At 39.0% G+C, this 20,925-nt stretch overlaps 1 protein-coding gene across 2 annotated transcripts in view; it reads left to right on the forward strand.

Moving 5' to 3' along the window:
- Positions 1 to 20,925, forward strand: part of SLC67A1 (solute carrier family 67 member 1) — a 74,868-nt gene that overhangs the window by 46,404 nt on the left and 7,539 nt on the right. For both annotated transcript variants that reach the window (XM_087716877.1, XM_087716881.1), the window contains 2 exons: positions 596 to 696; positions 16,977 to 17,078. In XM_087716877.1, coding sequence (XP_087573003.1) covers positions 596 to 696; positions 16,977 to 17,078 — 203 coding nt within the window. The remainder of the gene's footprint in view (positions 1 to 595; positions 697 to 16,976; positions 17,079 to 20,925) is intronic.

Here is a 20,925-nt window from a genome sequence, read left to right on the forward strand (position 1 = left end):
GTAGATGGAAGACAGTGTTGTCTCTTCCTGAACTCAAGAATGGTAGGTAGCCTGTAGTAGCTATAGGGCAAGTAGAAAATGGGAATTGGATCCATGATTGATCCTAATGACCAAATTGCATAATAGGTGTCTGATTTTTTAAAAAACCACAACACTAAGCAGGGTTAGGTCTGGATAATACTTAAACGATAGCTTATAAGGACATTTCACAGGGTAATAGACTAATATGAAAAGTAATAAAGGAGTTTAAAAATCCTAGATGGCAATGGTAACTTTTTCCATATTATGACTAAAAAAACTACATGAAAGGCAGCAGTAATTTGGAAGACTAAATATCTGGTCCTTGTCACTGACTCAGATTGGATTCTGCGAGAGAACATAATTCAAGCAATAACATGGAAATTTTATCTGTTTATGCCATTATGCAATAATGGAGAAGGAGCTATTCTCTGGAGCAGGCTATTTAGGACCCCTCTAGATGTTCCCAATAAGATAAACTTCAGTGAGATCGTTCTGATACGGTCTCATTAAAAACTGCAATAACAATTTCCTGGTTATCCTAAAATAAGGGGTTTTGTTTTTGTTTTAACTCTAGGGGTGTTCCTAATCATGCTTTCCATCATATCCATCGACTTCTTTGGTCTGGAAGTTGCACATGCTGGGTATTTGATGTCCTACAGTGGAATACTTCAAATGGTAATACAATGGGGATTGACAGCTAGTCCTCGCATTCCTTCATTAGATAATATAGAAATAAGAAAATGTAACCTATATATTTATGGAAAAAAGAAAATGCATCATCAGTATGTGGCATTTTTAGTGTATGTGTGTCCGTGCATCTGTCTGTGTGTCAGTGTGCATAGATAAATTTAATTTTAGATATATAGATATGTAGCTATAGACATCATCAGAGCTATGATAGCACCTTCAGGTGTGGCCTCATCCTGTCAAATGCTCTACTAAGCTTTTCCCTGGAATAGAGTCACACATTGCTGGGAGCAGAGATTTTGTGCCTATTTGAGCTATTTGTATTATTCTAAGACTACAGGGTGATCTGGATCCCACCAACATGTCAGTATCATTATCTATGCATTGGAGAAGAATATCTGAAGCATCTATTCCCATCCCTGATATAGAGACCTAAAGCCAGATCAGGATTCAGGAGGTGGGGAGGGAGATATTCCTAAAACCTGCCCTAATTGAGATGTTCCCCCCCCCTCAAGAGTTGGGATAGCTTTTGCGATTTTCCCTGTAGCCTCTTTTCAATGATTAAGCAAGAATAATGGCTTTGAATAATGCTAGTATAACCGCTTATTACCAGGAAGCCAAGGTCATTGGTTTGGACTTTTCTTTTTCCAAAAATCACCTCCCTTCTAAAAGGAAGAAGAACTTTCAGATGCAGATAGCTCATGGATATTTGCTATTTAATATGTTGATGGGAGCAGACAAGCCTGGAAGGATTTTGAGATACAGTATTGTAGATCAGGGGTCTCTAATCTTGGCAACTTTCAGTCTGGAGGACTTCAACTCCCAGAATTCCCCAGCCAGCTTGCTCTAGGCTTAAAGTTGCCAGTTGCGAAGGTTGGAGACCCCAGTTCTAGATGCCAACTCATCAGTGCTAGAAAAAAAAAGATCTCTTTGTTTTATCATGAGAGTTTTAATTTTAGTTTGTTAAAATGCTGCGTTAACAAAAAAAAAATAGTTATGAAATTTGTCAAATCAGCCTTTAGGCTAAACCTGCCTGTGAAGCATTCCTCAATCAGAGTCATCTCTTGCTTTTACTAAAGTGATTTTTGTTTTAATATCTTTTGGCCTTAGAATCACAGAGATCCAATTTACTTTTCAAATAGTCCGCTGTCATTTATCAGATACAAAGGTTGGGAAGGTGAAAAAGGCAGGGAATTTCCAAGGCCTGTAATTGGATAAGCGATGATTAATGTAATGCATTAACAGAAGTTTCTGCCATTTTACTGTATTTTTACCACACAGAAGAATAATTTTCAGTACTCTTTATCTCTCTGAAGTTTGTGCAGAGCACTGATTGCTTTTATCTTAGCATGGAGCAAAATGAATTTTACCTATTTTATTTATCTGGGTGCCGGTGGAGAATTTCTTTTTCTCTCCCTTCAAATATGCCAATCTCGTTCTGCAAATGGTTTTCTTTTTAAGCTTTGGGGGGGAAAGTTGGCTGATTTTGACCCTGAAACATAGAAAACAGAACTGTCCTGTTTGCTTTAAGCGTCTTTTTCTCTCTGTGTGTATATGCAGAACAAAATAGCGTGGTTATATGGAAACTCAAACAGACACACACCCATTGTGTATGAGAAGGAAAGAGGCATCTGCTGCAGTGGGAAGAGAAAACCATTTGTTTGTCTGTTCTCATAGCACGCATTCCACATTAAGAACAAACCGGGAGGGGATGTTATGCTCCTTTGGAAAAAAAAAATCCCTCATTCAAGAGGTTTTGCCTCTGCTCTTTAACATGCTGAAGACCTTTCCTTCTTCCTAGAGGAAAAAAAGAAACATCTAATTTTCTATAGCTTTGAACCATTTGTTCTTACATCTTTTCTCCTTCAATAGCACTTGTCTTCATTGTGCTTTTAATTTAGCTTTATGATTAATGTAATGCATTAACAGAAGTTTCTGTTAAGACCACAACATCTTTCCAAGGACAACCCCCCCTCCATCATTTGTTTGGAAATTGTTCCAAAATAGTGTCCCTGAACAATGCTAAAGTTTGCTTCTTAACCAGTGATGTTTTAAGTGCACAATCCATGAAAATGTCTTAAAAATTCAATTATTTCTTTTGCGTCACACTTTCCACTGCGTTTAAACAGCTCTGTTTTTCCAAGAGATGACTATGAAATTTTAATTCAAAACTTCTCAAACTCAAAAATCCCCAGTAATTGTTCACAATTATTTTCCACAATTTATTGAATAAATATTAAGTTGATTAGCCAAGACATGTTTGTTTTTAATAATAACTACCTGGATACCCATGCTTTGCAACAAAACTATGTGATCGGGCTTTGCAGGAGAAATTTGATTCACAATCGGTTGGCTCAGTGGTGGTCGGTAATTGAAACACATAAGGGAATATCGCTCCCGCAGCCTTGAGTCTGGAAGCAGTTTCATAAGTGGAAGACATAGACATTTTGGTGAGGTACCGACGTTTAGTACTGTAAGGAGCCCCAGATCACTCCTGAGTGAAGGAGTGGAACATCTGCCAGTTTGACCTGAGGTAACGGAATATATGGTGACTGGCAGTTGGAACAGAGTTCTTTTCAGGTATGGAGGGGGAGTAGAATGTCTAACTCAGTGATGGCGAACCTATGACACGCGTGTCAGTGCTGACACGCGTAGCCATTTCGGGTGACACGCACATGCTCCCCAAACTTGTTTCAGCGGCAGCTCTCAGCCTGGGCGGCAGCATCACGCAGGCTGTGGAAGGAGGAGGAGGAGGAGGAGGAGGAGGAGGAGGAGGGAACCAACCAAAGAGAGGCTTTTACCGGGTCTGCGCCCCACAGCCAGGATCGTCCTTGCGCCTCAAGCCGCGTTTCTTCCTGCAAAGCCCTTCGGGCAACCCGAGAGTTCCGCTTGACGCCAGAAGGGCTTTGCAGGAAGAAACGCGGCTTGAGGCGCCAGGACGGTCCTGGCTGTGGGGCGCAGACTCGGTAAAAGCTCTCTTTGGTTCCCTCCTCCTCCCCCTCCTTCCACAGCCTGTGTGACACTGCCGCCCAGGCTGAGAGCTGCCGCTGCCGCTGCTGCACAACTGAGGGAGGGAGAGGGAAAGCAGAGGTAGCCTCAAATTCCACCGTTGGGACAGGGGAAAGGGCTTGTCCCTCAAGAGTGGGGGGGGATAGAGGTGGGAAGAAGGGGCCCGGCCTGTCCCCAGCGCCCCCCACAGATGGATTACGGATCAAACGCTTCTCTCTCTGCAGCCTTTTTCTGCAAGTCCCAGCTACTCAGCGGGGCGTCATCATTTCCGGGGGGTTGCAGTTTTCCAGCTCAGATATCAGGATCCGCCGGGATTAAGTGGGAGAAAACGCCGCTGGCCGAGCGGAACAAACACATCCAAAGGTTAATCTTATTTTACGAAAACACAACTTCCAAAAGTCGATCGTGGCCTCCGTCAAGAAGCTCTTCCCCCACCCCCCACCCATTCTGGGGTCTTGGTGTCCCTCGGCTAAGATCCACCCCGGAAAGCAGAACGGGGGCAGCCCTCCTGTAATTCTGGCTGGGTTAAAGAGCAGGGATGGAGGAGCCATATCACACCTTCATTCAAAGGGTGGGGAGGGGGAGGCCCGATAAAGTCCCTCCCTTGGGGTGTCTGAAGTCCCAGCTGAAGCAGCCGAAGGAAAAAGGATAAGCATCCGTCGCTGCCCAATGGCGCTTGGGGTAACCCCGCTGGGCAGAGCCAGTTGAGGCTCATCCTGCAAATGAGGGTTTCCTTTGGGGAGGGCCAGGTGGTTTCAAGCACCCCAAACAGCCAATCTCTCTCTCTCCGTCCCCCTTCCTTTGCTCCTGGGGCTGCAGAACTTTCCATGGGCTCAACAGTAATTGAGTAAAATTCTAAGCCACTGCAGTAGCTGCTTTTTGGTTTTATTTTTTTAAATATTTATCAGTCTCTCTTTTAGTTGAAGAGTTGAAGTCCACAAGGCTTAAAGCTGTCAGGTTTGAAGACCCCTGGGGTTTTTTTCCTAAAGGGTTAGGGGTGCAAGGTTCTTGTAACTTGACAGCTTTAAGACTTGCACGCTTCAATGCCAGAGTTTCTGAGCCAACATTTTGGTTGCTAAGCAGGACCGTTGGTAAGTGATACTGATAATAATATCAAGGGCAACATATGAAATCGACTGATGAACAAAGAAGTTACTAAGCAGCGATGTTAAATAATTTGTTTTTGGTTTATTAAATACAATTATATTGCAATTATATATTTTTGTAGTTTAAACTATAAATTGCGCAAAATTATGTTTTTGTCGAAGTGACACACAACGCGAGTTATGCTCGATTTTTTGCCGATTTTTGACACACCACGCCAAAAAGGTTGCCCATCACTGGTCTAACTCCTTAGCATCAGAGCGTGTTAATCTATATATATAAATACTGTATAAGAAATACTAATGATCTGATGATTATTTCAAAAAATGCTTTCTTAGCAAGCACCTAGAAGCCAAGAGGAACATACATGCCAAATTTTAAGTTTGTAGGCCTTACGGTTCTGGAGATTTTGTGATGATGTGTGAGTGGTATTTCACTTTTATATATATAGATTTGATAATAATAATCAAAATGATTTTTATTGTTTTCAGTTATGTCTTGCCCCACACTTAGACACTCACAAAAGATGTGATACACCAAATTCTTATTAGCCTGACTCCCCACCCCACCCCCATCAAGCAGTTTTATAAACATAATACTATACTTATGTCAATGTGTACTTGTTTAGTAATTTCACAATTTATGGCAGCTTTTTCCAATCCTATTTCTATCTTAAAAAATCTATTAGTGAGCATTTGCACAAAGCACTTAATGACAACCACTAAATAGTGATTTCTTTTTATTTTATTTTATTTATTTACAAACACACATACAAAACTTAGACGTACACTCCGTTTACACAATACAGTACAAACAGGAATTTCAAATAGCAATTTCAATAGATGAGTAAAATAAGAGGGTTAAAAATGGTGAAACGCAAATGAAATATACTAGAAGGAGAAATAACATTAGGAGAATTGTATCGATTTGAAAAAAAGTGATTTCTATTTAGAAGGGCTTTACATAGAAGATTGTCAGGAGATGATATAAAACTAAACTGAAGGCATTTAATCCTAGGGAATACCCCAGCACATTCCCTAGAAGGCAGCTGCAATGCCTTTTCCTCTTTCCCTGCATCTTCCCAATTTAGTCCCATGTCCTTTCAATGACTTTGTACTTCCTCCAAATATGACACATGACAAATTGCCCAAGACTGAATGCAGAATTCATCTTTGAAAAAAAATCTTCCACCTCCTCTTTAGCCAATCATTGACTACCTGCACTTATAGCAAATTGTCCTGGCCAAGATCGAAGGATCTTCTCCAGTTAATTATCCAATTTTGTGTGGTAGTAGTACCAAAGTGTATGTTCTGCTAATTCAAAAGATGAACCACCCTACTCTTGGTGTAATATCCATACACTGTAATCCTTTTTCAACTAGCCAAATTGGTCTTTTGGTAAAAACTCCTGGCATCTTTTGATGGTTGGGTGACTCAACTTCCCAGATACTGCTTAGACTGAGGACATTGTTGAAAGAGATTTTTCCTTAATTTTAATTCCTGTTTTTAAAAAATCTTCTCAGTCTATGGAGATTCTCTGTCATCCAGGTCACAAAGGTGCTTTTTCAAAAGGCAGCTGGACTTTCTTTGTATTTTCATTGAAGACAAAACAAAGAAATCAAAGGAAGTTCAATTGCCTTTTGAAAAAGCTCCTTTGTGACAATCTTCTCAGTCGCATCTAAAAGTTGTGGTTGGGTTTATGAGTAAAGTAAACCTAGCGAATAGGTGAGGCGAAAGAAGATGCCGTCAGGTAAACAGAATTTATCCAAAAATAACATAAGGGAGTTGTGGAACAAAATGACCTTTTTTCAAAAGGATTAATAAAAAGATAATTCTGTTGGAGTAAATCATTTGTGATATTCTCAGTGTGTAACATGACCAAAGTTGGCATTGTTCATAGCACACAATTCAATGATAGGAGTATAGGAAGCCTGATTTTATTTGCATGCTTGTTTATTTATCAAGTTTATACAGTTTCCCATTTCATTAAAAATGATTCTGGGTGGCATACAACAATGAAATTAAACAATGAATATGTAAAAATGGCCCTTATTTAAAATATAAAACCAACGCACAGGAGAGAGTGAGTATTAATTGTAATGATGAACCATCTTAAAATATCACCAGTGTCCTGGGAGCTCACATAGCAATAGCAATAAGACTTACAGACCGCTTTACAACACTCTCTAAGCAGTTTACAGAGTCAGCATATTGCCCTGACAATCAGGGTCCTCATTTTACCAACTTCAGAAGGATGGAAGGCTGAGTCAATCTTGAGCCAGTTAGGATCAAAGGAATCGAACTCCTGGCAGCGTCAGTAGAGTTAGCCTGCAATACAGCATTCTAACCACTGCGCCATCATTGCTCTTAGGCAAGTCTTGAGGGACTTGTGGAACATTAAGAGGGAGGGAGCTAACTTCACACTGCGGAGTGGGGTGGGGAGAATGTTTCATAATGCAGGCACCATAGCAGAGAAGGCCCACCTCCTGGGAACTGTCAAATCCTTAGGAGACACAACCAGCAACATGCCTCTCTGCCATATCTCCTGGGACAGGCAAATGTAACTGAAGAGAGATAACCTGGTCCCATTTGATGAAGGCCTTTAAAGGTTAAAATCAGCATCTTGAATTGGTTCTGGAAGCATATAATTTTTCATGCCATTCCATTCTAGACCAACTGAATCTTCTAGATACTCTTCATATGTAGAGTTCTTGACAGTAATCCAATCTGGAGGTCATGGGGGAATAGGGTTACTATGAGCAGAGCCCCCGATCTAGGAACAGCACAACTAGCACAAAACACAAAGCTATGCAAAGTCCCTTCTAGCCACAACCTGCCACCTGCTCTTTGAGCAGGAGTGGTAAGTCTAGGAGTCTGGATTATGGCTACCTGTCTGATGGAAGAGATTCAGAAGCTGAATTTAATATGAAAATTATTCAACCATCATAATATATAATTACTAGTGGTTGTGCTTGAATATATCCAGGAAAAAAAGATTAATTATAAAATTAGGAGTTTCTTTTTTCTATAGAGGAGATCCCAGATAATATAACAACCATATGTATATACATCTAAAATGTATTCAAAAGGCACATTCCAAATTAATGAATCTGTTCAATGAATTAATAAATAGTTTTATTTACAGTAGGGCCAAACTTGACATAAGGTTAAAAATTGGTCTTGCAGATTGGGGGGAGGGGTTTGAGCATTTATATACACCAATATATTATATATTAACATACAAATAGTAATATATAGTAATGGAATTTATTGTATGGCATTTCCAGTCCGCTATCTTCTTCTACTATAGCCAAATCTTTCAAGTTCACATAAAAAGGAAAGAAAGGAAATGTAAAAAGAAAAAGAAAAAAATTAATTAATCTGATTCTTTGTATGGCTGATTATCCTTTGATATAAAGAGAGAGAAGACAAAGAATACTCTTGTCAATGTCATCTTTACTAAATCCAGACAGTGTTGATTTAGGACCTACTAGGTGCAGCTTAGGATGTAATAGAAAGGATGATGTAGACATTCCTTCTAACTGTAATGGAGAAATGACAGCTCAGAAACTTTGCAGCTACACCATTGCAAATTTTTTAGGTTATAGAGCAGCTGAGCTAGAAATAAATTAGCTCGGTTTTACGCCATAGGACTATGCCCTTGAAATGTAGTTAGAAAGGCTGATTAAGTCATTAAGATGATCCCTGCTCGGTACAGGAATGCAAATCAAACTATCCCTGGCAGAGGTTTATCTTGTTTCTGATGGAACATCCCCAGTGAAAGTAGGCTCATTACCTCTTTTATTTTTAAGAAAGGTTTTTTTGAAAACAAAAAAATTGAATCAGAATTTCCCTCTTGATACCTTCAATCCATTATTTTGTGTCCTACATACAGTATCAAGAGAGAACAAGCATTGACCTTTTGTGTGACATCTTTTCAGGTATCTAAAGAATGCTCTTATATCCCTTTTATGCAGTGGTGAAATTCATTTTTTTTTTACTATCAGTTCCAAGGGAGTGGCTTGGTGGGTGTGGTGTGGTGTGGTGTGGCTTGGTGGGCGTGGTTTTGTGGACATCGCAGGGGAAGGATACTGCAAAATCTCCATTCCCACCCCACTCTGGGGCTAGCCAGAGGTGGCATTGGCCAGTTCTCTGAACTACTCAAAATTTCCGCTACCAGTTCTCAAGAATATGGTGGATTTCACCCCTGCTTCTACATTGTCTTTTCTCAAGACCAAACATTCCCATCTTCTTGAAACTCTTTTTTGGGGACTTATGTCTAGCCCCACCCTATCCCGCCCCCAAACATCTTTTTTACCTTTTGCCTTTTTCAGAAGTTTGTGTAATTTGCTGAATCCTTCCTTAAATATATTGTTTAACCCAGTATCTAAGGTGGGGTTGTACAACATAGAGTTCTGTAGCAGTATCCTTGTTCTCTGTTGCCTCAGATGAGTTAACAGATTCAAGTTACAGATCATTGGAGTAACATTAGAAGAAGCATCTTGACAATAAAACTGTAACACTGAAAATAGTGCCGCTTAATCAGATGCAATATAACATGTCCAACATGAGTAGTAGTATGAACTCATAAACATATACTGCCACAATCAATTTAGAGGTCAAATAACCATTAATGAAACTGTGTTGCACCTTAGAGCTGCAGGATTTAAATATCCTAAGAATCATTAATAAAGTTGGACTAAAATTGTTTTTCGTCATTATTATACTTAGTGAGACTTTTGATTTGGCTAGGAAAAAGAAATCTCGCTATATACAAGTGTAGATGTCAACCTCTTCCATTTTATATTTAGAAACATTTTTAGTCTCATGGAATTGAAAAAGACTGTTTGCAATGCAACATTTTGGTTTTGATTATACTGTTTTTAGCTTTGGGATTCCTGGTATATGCTACTGAATCTTTCTTTTGTCTGCAATTCTTTATGGCCAAATTCAAAAATAAATGAATGCTGTCAATTAATGTGTTGCTACTTTTCTTTTCTACTGACTTCAGTAGACCTATAGTGCATTTTATTTGCTTACACATTCTTGTACAAATCTGACAAAAATGACCCACTCCATCAGCAGTTCTGGTTTCTCTTCTGTAGTCTTTGGAATAATCTTGAATCTCATAATACTAGTAAACTTTAATTAACCTTAATGTTGATTTTATTCTTAAAGTCCAGTACAATTTGGTGTATGATAGCTGTGCCATGCTCTTTTCAGTTTTCAGCTGTATGAATATGCTTTTTTTGAAGGCAGAAAAATTATGTAGAGATTATTTGTCAAGTGCATTGAGGTACTTCCCAAGACTGGCGTCCTTCCAAAAAGGAGATTAAACTTTATCTCTACTGTGTATTTTTCTGCTTTAAGATCTGAAAATATCAGCTGGATTTATGCTGTTGTTAATGGTGCATGAAAGGAAGAAAGACAGTTTTCACTCTTTGAATTACTTTGTTGGGAGTTTCCAATTAAATATTTCCCCTGCAGATTAAGAGGCTCATATGGCTTTGAAGGAGGACAAAGACAAAGTTGTTTCACCTGCAGCTTGTGTACATAGCCAAGGGCGGCTCTTGTTATGTCACTTGCAAACTATTTCCTTCCTCTTTGGTGTATTGATAATGCAACAGATTCCTGTTAAGGTAAAGAGCTTTCTCTTCATATTAGTTGAAAGAAGGTCATGTTACAAAGGCAAGCAGAATTTGAAGGTAGGTGATGAAGCCTATCAACTTGCTTGAAATGGCCAAAGGAAGTTCAGTGTGGAAATTAAGCATTTTTCAATACAGACTTCTAAAAAGTACTTAAGGTATTCAGTATGGTGTTTGGAGGATTAAATACCAAAGGTATTCAACAAGGTTTATTAATCAATCCACATTTCTGAAACAAAATTCATATCTATGCCTGAAGTTTGTCATTACATACTTCTCTACGAGTGATGGCCAACCTTTTTGTCATAGTGTGCCAAAAGCAAATCCCCTGTGCATGCATGCGTGACATTCCCTTGCTCCCCCCATCCCCATGCATGCATGTGCGACACCCGCATGTTCCTCCCCCCCATGCATGTGTGGTAGAGACCCAAAAATCAACTGCCAGTGGGAGGCGTGTGCGCATGCACAGTGGAGCTGAACTGGGGCGACAGATCATGTGCCCGCAGAGAGGGCTCTGCGTGCCACCTGTGGCATGTGTGCCATAGATTCACCATCACAGTTCTATACTTTGCAATTCACTGGGATGCAATAAACTGGAAGAATTGCTGGGAAAGCTGGTGGTTCTACAGAGAAGTTTGCGGAACTTTAGTCAGTTAGGCTAAAAATGGGAAGAGCCAGATTAAAATGGCTATTTGTATCAACTTCAGGAATTGTACATTTACCAAAATTTGGAGAAGGCGGCTATATTTCAAAACAGAGAAGTTCAGAAAAAGATGATAATTAAGGATAGCTAAAGAAAAACTCAACATCATTATAGAAAACCAGATCCCAAGGATCCTTTCAACCTATAGGTGATACTGGAAAATTTAGGTAAGAATTACAGACTGCATAACCTTATCTATTATGCGACTGCTGAGTCAGTGACCCTGAGTTCAAAAAAATGCCTGAAGTCTGGTAAGCTCCACCCTTTGATAGAATGCCTGAAGGATGACAGGGTGTGATCCATGTGAGCTAGCAATTTTTCCTGCAGTAACTAATCTATGTAGCCATTATTCCATGGTACTTTATGTAGTATGGGATGTTGCAACAGGCTGGTAACTGCTAAAAGGTATCAGGTAGCACAAAACCTAATGCATCTTATCTAATACTCATAGGAGAGACCCAAGAATAACTTGTTTTCCTGTCATTTTCAGAATCGGAGGCTACAAAATACACCCACTTTCATTCCACATGTCCATGATTCAGTATCACTCCATAAAGTGGCATTAATGACATACAATTATGCTGAAATAGCTAAAGGCTAGCATTTGGGTGTGTTACACAATCATTAATTAAGAAACTTAGTAGCACTCTCACCTGATCATTTCCTTTTAGTTTCTCAGCTATTGTCAGGTGATATAGGAGAGAGCTATAATCTGTTGACTAGTTCCACACCTAATTTTCCTTTGAACTCATGTAAAAATAGGTCCTTGCTCAATTGCCTTGACTAAAGACATCTTTCTTTTCATATGAAGGAGACATTTGGTCCCTTCAGGATAGGAGGTTGCAAGATTTCTTGGTCTCTGATTGTCTCTTTTACTTTTGCAGGGGTTCTTGAGATGTATGAATATGACATATTTTATAACAAAGAGAGGAAATTCATTCTCTATTGCAGTGTGACCAAGTATATACATCAGCAGTGGGATTCCCTTCCCTTCCCTACTGGTTCACAAATGTGAGTGCGAGCACACAAGTGCTCCGCTCACACGCACCACTCTGAGCATGCACACCCTTCTGTGCATATGCAGAAGGTCACGCATTACATTGGGGCAAGTAGGCAGAACCTCCCAAAGCCGCTATCATTTCACCCAAACTGGAGAGAACTGGCTAAATACCACCTATGATATACATCAAATAATGAATTACATGAATTTATTTGCAAAGATGATTATGGTGTTTGCAATACTCAGATTAGTCAGTGGTCTGATTCTGTAAAAAAAAATAGTTTCTTGTGTTAATCTAGGCTGTCATACATTATAATATTAGCTGTGCTTGTGTTATTTCTGTTATATACTGTAATATATGTGGGAATATGCATAATTTTGTATTATTTATTTATTTTGTCATATTTGTGTAGTGTATATGCTGTATGCAATGAAATTTCATTTTAATGTATGCCGATTAGTGTACATTCAAAGCAGTGGTGGGATTCAAAAATCTTTACTACCGGTTCTGTGGGGTGGCTTGGTGGGAGTGCCAGGGGAAGGATACTGCAAAATCCCCATTTCCTCCCGATCAGCTGGGACTCGGGAGGCAGAGAATAGATGGGGGCAGGGCCAGTCAGAGGTGGTACTTACCGGTTCGCCAAGCTACTCAAAATTTCCGCTACCAATTCTCCAGAACTGGTCAGAACCTGCTGAATACCACCTCTGATTTGAAGTGACAATAAAGTTATTCTAAGTCTAAGTCTGAGAAATATTTTTCAGGAGCAAAGTAGACTTTACATTTGAACATGCTTTCTGCAGTTTACAGGAATTGCAGTTCAAAAATCACCAGAAAAGTACCACACAGGGGAAAGACTGTCTTTGAAAATATCTCTTCTTGAGTGCTATCCAGGAGACAGAAAGAGTTATGTGTCTTTCTCAGTGAAGTGTTGCCAGCTTTATACTCAACGCTGTGCAAGGAACTTTCTTTGGAAAGACCAGAATATCCTGTTCCAGTGTAAGCCTCTCAGGGTTCACAGAATATGACCTCTCCAAGATTTCAGGTTTGAAAAGCCAACATCTGCTGTAACCCCACCGGTCCCTGATTATTAAAAGCATTCATTCTGACCTGAAGAGGCAGCAATTTTTTAAAAAACCCATGTAAAAGATCCTGATTCCTGTCTGCCTTATAGCGTCTTCTTCCAAAAATTTTCTACTGCTAGCAGCTGATCTTCATAGCCATCATGTCTGCTCGTGAACTGAAACATTACGCACATAAACCTCTCTCCCTCATCCTACAGTCTTGACCTGCGGAATTTTTATCTCTTATATTTGTTAGCCAACGGTGTAGAAGTCTTTCTTACAATAGCCAGGCACCTTGTTCCAATGCAACAGTGGTGGGATTCAAATAATTCAACAACCGGGTCTCTGTTCTAATAACCAGCTGGGTTGGCGGGGCTCAGTGGTCATGTGACTGGGTGGGTATGGCCAACTCAACATCACTCATGTTGATGGGCACTTCGCCTTAGCTGTTACAATGTAATAAGGGTTAACCGGAGGCAGTTTCTGTAAGCAGGGCAATAAATATTAGGCTAGAAACAACATCGGAATGTTTCCTTCCTGACTTCCTTACAGGATTAGCCCTGTACAGTGAAAATAAATAAATAAAAAGAGATTTCTTCCAACAACTGGTTCTCCAAACTGCTTAGAAAGTTAACAACCGGTTCTCCCGAATAGGTACGAACTGGCTGAATCCCACCACTGCAATGCAAGCTATGATAGCAGCATTCTATCTGGCTGCTTTTCACATTACATTTTCCCAGGCTACCATACAAGGCAAAATGTAAGTGGTTTTTCCCAGACTACCATACAAGGCAAAACACAGTGTGCTATCACATTGGCATTGATTAAATTATCTTTATGCAGGACAATTTGTGATGGATGATGGAACTATTAAGCACATTTTCCCCATCCTCCTTCTCCATCAGTCCATTTTCAGCTGAAAGAAACATAACAAATCCAGCTTAGTTTTCATTACTTTGCTGATCAATATATTAAATGGGCCTTTTTATCTTCTATGATCTGCTGTAGCAGATAGAACAGCTGTGCTGCTTCCTTGTGCTGTAAGTGTGATGCAATCATCCCTGGGCTTCTCATATTGTTTCTGCTCTTTTCTTTGTTTGCTGAATGGTTTTAAGGAAAGAAACATTCTGATGGAGGAGGGTGTATGTCTGTGAATATGTGTGTAAATAAGCCAAAAGTCCTCAAAACTAGGGCACTGTCAAAAGTAATCCTGCTGTTGTGAGTGATATCTTGGATAAGCAATCCTGCACTGGTTACTCTTAGCATGTTAGAGCACATATTCCGATGGCATGATCTGAAGGTCAATAATGAAATACAGTAGAATTTAATTAAAAGGACAACAGCCATAAAACTGGCAGACAAGAGTGAGCTTCTGATTTTCTGGTAGTCATTTAGGATTTAACAGGACCTTTTTGTATTTTCCATGGAACAGTAAACACTCCCCCGCACAAATTAATCAAGACATAATACAGTAGTAATCACAACATTGCCCATGGCCCCAGCTATTCCTTTTCTATCAGCTGCACAATGGCTACCATGCTTCCCCCAAAATAAGACAGGGTCTTATTTTCTTTTGACCCCCGAAATAAGCGCTTGGCCTTATTTTTGAGGAGGTCATATTATTTTTGAGGTGTAGGAGGTGGCGAGTGTGGTCACTTCATGGCTGCTGCTGTGTTGCAATATTTTCGGGGGAGAGCTTATTTTAGCGCATGCGCTGAAAAATTCAATTGGGCTTATTATCCGGGGAGATCTTATTTTCGAGGAAACAGGGTACCTTTTGTATTGTAGTGTAGAAATGAATGTGTTAAAATGTCTATTTGTAGAGTCTGGGAACTAGCCTTTAGGGTGGGGGGGAAATCCAATTAAACCTCGAATCCTATAATTACTTGTTCAGTACAATGGCACACCCAAGGAAGAAGCCTATACATTTAAGAACTATTTTAGAGGATCAAATTGTGTTGTCATTAATTTATTGCCTACTTTTCTACATTTGAACTTGCTTTTTTCTCCCCCTAAAAGCTCCCCATTTAGACAGTGTTGATAACTTCCCTTTTAATCATATGAATTTTTCTTGCCTAGGGATGTTAACTAGACAGTTTGATCCATTTGTATTAAAAATTCTGTCACTCAAGCACCTAATGAAGAATTTAATTTCCGTTGATTCCTTTTCATTGGAATCTTATGTGTATAATGGTGGATTATGGATAATTTCCCCCCAAATGTTAGTGTACATATATACCTATTTAGTTACTAGGGCTCTGAGCACTATGTTGTACTGCTGTATTTCAATCCATTTCTAAAAAGTGTAATCAGTGGGTTTAGAATTTTAGTTGATATATTTTAACTGGCAAAGTTTTTTTATTTATACTGATTATCTTAAATGTGTACCATATCAGCAATATTTAAAAGCAGGAGGCGAGGGAAGTTAAAATATTCTTACTAAGTATTCATACTTTGTCTATGCAAAATATGCATTGGAAGCAGAATCAAATTTGTTCACGTTTTATTATTTTAAAAAACTCATCTTTCTGAAAGATGATTTTGGAGAATTTGTACTTGTCTAATGTATTTCTAAATACATTATGTTTCTTACAAGTTTTAATTTAACTTGTATTGTTTAGAACAGATTCCGCAACATACTATCAAAGCACTAAGAGAAATCAATCCTATATGAAATTATAGTGAACTCCTGCATTATAGTTATTGTAATTGGTTGTGTTTTTAAAATATTTGTTGAAATAATACCACTTTTTAAAAACAAAATGGTATGTTCCGATTATTCCTTTGGCATTTCTCATTTTAATGAATTATTGTCAGAACCAGCTGTTGTCTAATTTGGATACTACCATTCTTACCAAATTTGTAGACATTTTTCTAACTCAAAATGCCTTCCCAGCTGTTCCTCCTCCCCACCCACCACAAAAGGTTTATTTGGTGTGCCAAATAAACTGTTGGAAAGAGGTGATTAAATCAGGGGTGGGTTACTGCAGGCATTATTGCTGATTCGGTGCACGTGCAATTGTAAAATCTCCATTCTCTCCCCACTCCAGGGAAAAGTTACTGCAAAATCCCCATTTCCTCCCAATCAGCTGGGACTCAGGAGGCAGAGAATAGATGGGGGTGGGGCCAATGAGGGCTGGTATTCACCGGTTCGCCAAACTACTTAAAATTTCTGCCACCGGTTTTCCAGAATTGGTCAGAACCTGCTGAATACCACCTCTGGAAGAGTCCTCTCGCCTCTCCAGTTTTATTTAAAAGCAACAAAGTTCCATTGCCTGGATCTATGTATAATATTCTCTTAAACTGTAATTTCTTTATGTCATCAGCGTAATATGATTTCTTTGGCCCATTTGTAATATTATGGACACGCTTACAAAATGAATGAGCTGATGGATTTGATCAAAACACTTGTGAACACCTGGGAGGTTTATTTTTAAACATTTGTTAAAAAAAATAAAATTAGGACAGGAAACATGGTGTGTTTCACGGAATATCCTGGAAGGAACATTAATTATCTCTTTCTTCTCTGTTGGTGATCCAAATGATAGAAGACAGGAACGTATAATGCTGAAAGCATGTTATTCAGTCAATTGAATATCTCCTAGATATAATATAATTTTGGATCTGGATACTCTGCAGAAACTATTGTTTAATATGAGTCTGTACTTAATCTAGAAATTTCAAAGAGCTTGATTAATCTGGTTTTTTTTCCTCTCTCTCTCTCTCTCTCCCTCTCCCGCCCCCAGGTTGTCCAGGGCCTAATAATTGGAAGATTAACCAGTCGGTATACTGAGCAGTCTTTGCTTATGCTGAGTGTTATTGTTTTATGTGGCGTTGGCATTGCTATGGTAAGATTCAACAAAATTTTGTACTGCTTTGGATTACAAAATGCTGGAATAATGTCCACTGCAGATTATGCAATTGAATCTCAGGAAAGAAATGTGAAGTAAACAAAAATTATATCTGAAAATCCATCCAGCAATAATCACCAAAATAGTGAACATATACACTGTTTTCCAAAAATTAAAATGCCCTCTGGCCAAAATGGCTCATCATGTGGGATCATATGTTTAAAATTAAAGGGCCCCTTTCCTCAGGCTAACCTAGGACCTAGAGTTTCCATTAACACAAGATCTTAAATTTTAACAGTAACACCAGTGCTGATCACAGCATGATATTAAAATGTCAGCAAAATCAGCTTCAATTCAGAGAACAAAGTATAGTAAGAAGAACAGATAGTCCTTGACTTAAAACAGTTCATTTAATGACCGTTCAAAGTTACAATGGCACTGAAAAAGTGACATCGTTTTTTTTCACATGAACATTGCAGCATCTCCATGGTCACATGATCAAAATTAAAATGTTTGGCAACTGACTCATATTTATGATGCCTTCAGTGTCCGGCGGTCATGTGTTCACCTTTTATGAACTTCTGACAAACAAAGTCAATGGGGGAAGCCAAATTCCCTCAACAACTGTGTTACTAACTTAATAATTGCAGTGATTCACTTAACAACTAGGGAAACAAAGATTGTAAAATGAGGCAGAACTTATTTAACAAATATCTTTCTCAGCAGCATAAATGTTGGGCTCAATTGTGGTCATAAGTCAAGAACCACCTGTACATTGAGACACACAGCCACATACACACCCAGCAGCTAACTTTAGATGTCTCTTGGAGAAAAAGCTTACTCTGGGAAATGGACCACACAAACCTTTAAACAGTGTTTCTCAACTTTGGTGGACTTTAAGTCTTGTGGACTTCAACTTTCAGAATTCCCCAGCCAGCACAGCTGGCTGGGGGATTCTGGGAGTTGAAGTCCACAGGACTTAAAGTCGCCAAGGTTGAGAAACACTGCCTTAAAAGAAAGGGGCCACAAATAGCTTCCCATAATGACTACTGACAGAAAAGGGAGGCTGTTGTCCTCTTTGCAAATAAATTTTTTTGAAAGCTCTGAGCTTAAGCATCCAATAAGAAACTATCTCTCTCTTTGCCTTTGAAGGCGAAAGAGATCTCGATACAACTTGAACGGATCCCCAGGCACGTCCATCCCTGAACAAAGTGTGCAGCTGATAAAGTTGGCTGATAAAAAAAGATTTATGTACGGAAGACATTTAACAAAGCTCTCGAGTTACACTTCCCTCATCCGCCCCCGTAGAATCACTTCCCCTCAGTGGCCTCCAAAATATGCAGGCTGAAATTAACCGAAGCCAGCTGTGCTGAAAAAGAGCCCTGAAAAAGTTTAGGTAACAGATGAAGGGGGGGGGATGAGGTGAAATGGAGAGCAGTAAACAAGATGCCCCAGATCTCAAGCTGGGGCCAGACAGAGTTCAGCCTGATCACTTTTCATAGGAGGCATCTTGGAAATAAACGATGGTCTTGGAGCGGAAGCCCAGCCCAGTAATAGAACAGCTACAGAAAATTGAGGCTCACACTTCCACTTCATTCTTAGGTGACAGTCAATAGGAAGAATTTTCCACTTGAAAACTTAAAGAACTGTTACTAGTTAGAGTAGACCAGAGGCAAAGTTGTGTGATCTCTCAATGATGCTCCTCACTGACCCAGCTAAAATTGGCAATAAAATAGCGCCGATTAAAACGCGATGTCAAAATTGCGCCCACAAATTCGTGACGTCAAAATCGCGCCGACAAAACTGCGATGACAAGCACAATAAAATATAAAAAAATTAGGGTTAGGGTTAGGGTTATAACGTACGTATATGCGTCCCACTATGTTAAAGGTCCAGCACACTCACTGGGCTGTGTATAGTTTGTTGATGACGCGATTTTGTCATCACGCATTTGTCGGCGCGCTATTGTCGAAAATCAATTAGCGATTTTGAAGGCGCGATTTTGACATCGCGGTTTTGTCAGCGCGCATATGTCTATCGCGCATTTGTCGGTGAACCCAGGGATACTAGATGTTTATTTTATTTAGTTTGTCAAACATGTAAAAGATAACAGGTATAAGTATAAGCATAGATATGAATACACTAAATGGGTACGAATAAATGGAGACAGTAGGACAGGGACGGAAGGCACGCTGGTGCGCTTATGCACCATATATGTATGTAGTTTGACTGCTTCTGAATGGCCCCAAGTATCACATCCCTAGGAACTAGTCTGGCAGAATAATCATGCAAAAGTCTCCTAAGCTGAGAATGTTTTAAATTGTCGACTACGTTTTCATGAATATTAAAAAAGCAACATTCAAATTTATTTTGGGGAGTGCTTTAGCACTAGAGAATATGCCTTTGTGTGAAATGAAAACATTAAGCATTCTCTTTGAGCTTAGTGGGCTGATATTGGATTTTTCTCACCACTCCAAGATCTTGAACCATGTATATTGTAAATACAAAGAAAAGGAAGACTGGAGGCAGAGCATTACTTCATTTCCAGGAAATTTCAATGATATATTTATTTATAAAGCATTCTTACAGTGCTGAAGAGAAGACAAGGCAACAGATTGGGACTGGACAGACAAAACAAGACATTGAGTATGTCAACTTCAATGGCACAAGCAAAGCTTCACTTATTTTAATGTGAATCTCATATTCAATTCACTCATAAAAATGGGTGGGGTTTTGATCACACTGTTGTGGCTGTCATTTTGACTTTCTCTCTCTTTTTTTGGCATTGCCAGTGGACACTATTGATGTAAGGGCAAAGAACAGCCATTTGCTTTTTAGCTCCTTATCTATATTTTCCCAAGCTTTTTCTAGGATCAAATACTTTTTTTGTTCAAATAGTACAATCAAGAAGCCCAAGATACTCTCACTTATTGGGCCATTGACTTCAAAGAATTTTTTAAAATAGAGAAAAAATGCCCGAGATGGAAAGCTCATATGAACATTTTGCCAGCAACCCCAAGGCTTCTTGGAGTCTTAAAAGAAAAAAGCCCTGGTGATTTTGGCTATATTCCCCATGATTCTTGATTCTTATTTGTGTGATCAATCAGCCATATTCTTGTCATCATTAACATCAGACATCGTTTATAATTCTGGGAGATGAGGGAAACCATGTCCAAACCGTGGTCAGAACCTTTGACGCCCAGATTGTTGGGGGTATCAATATGCTGACTCTGTAAACCGCTTAGAGAGGGCTGTAAAGCACTATGAAGCAGTATATAAGTCTAAGTGCTATTGCTATTATGATACTGAGTTTGCATACTTCTTTTTGAAATCACTTATTAACTGCTTTTCAGCTATTAAGAGCCTTTGGAACATGTTTTACAGTACCATATGAATCTTGTTGAATTATTTGTGAAAGAAACTTTAAATATAAATGTAAGGAATTAAAAAAAACTTTAAAAAAATAAACAGCAAAAGGTGATTAGAAGATTAATTTTGGAAAAGTACAAACTGACTAAGAGTCCAGATGAATTTGAAATAAGGAGGGAATGCTGCTGTTTTGAATTCTTAAAAAAAACCATAATAGGATGAGATTGAAGGTTGGACACTAGAAGGAACCAGAAGGAACTAAAGATTACAATTAAAGGAGAAGAATTAGAGCTACTAATATAGAACGGAGCACAATACTTCAACATTGGACATTTTGAGGGGTGTTTGTGAACAATGAACCCAGAAGTTAATTTTAAAGGTGTCTGCCATTATAGACATGTTGTGTTTAAAAGATGTTATGGGAAAGGAACAAGTTTTGCTGGACGAGACTGATCTGAAAGTGGTTTTTAAAATG

Source organism: Thamnophis sirtalis, unplaced genomic scaffold, assembly GCF_051295495.1.
Source record: "Thamnophis sirtalis isolate CommonGarterSnake01/CBP01778 unplaced genomic scaffold, rThaSir2_p1.2 scaffold_1, whole genome shotgun sequence".
In the NCBI taxonomy this organism is placed as follows: domain Eukaryota; kingdom Metazoa; phylum Chordata; class Lepidosauria; order Squamata; family Natricidae; genus Thamnophis; species Thamnophis sirtalis.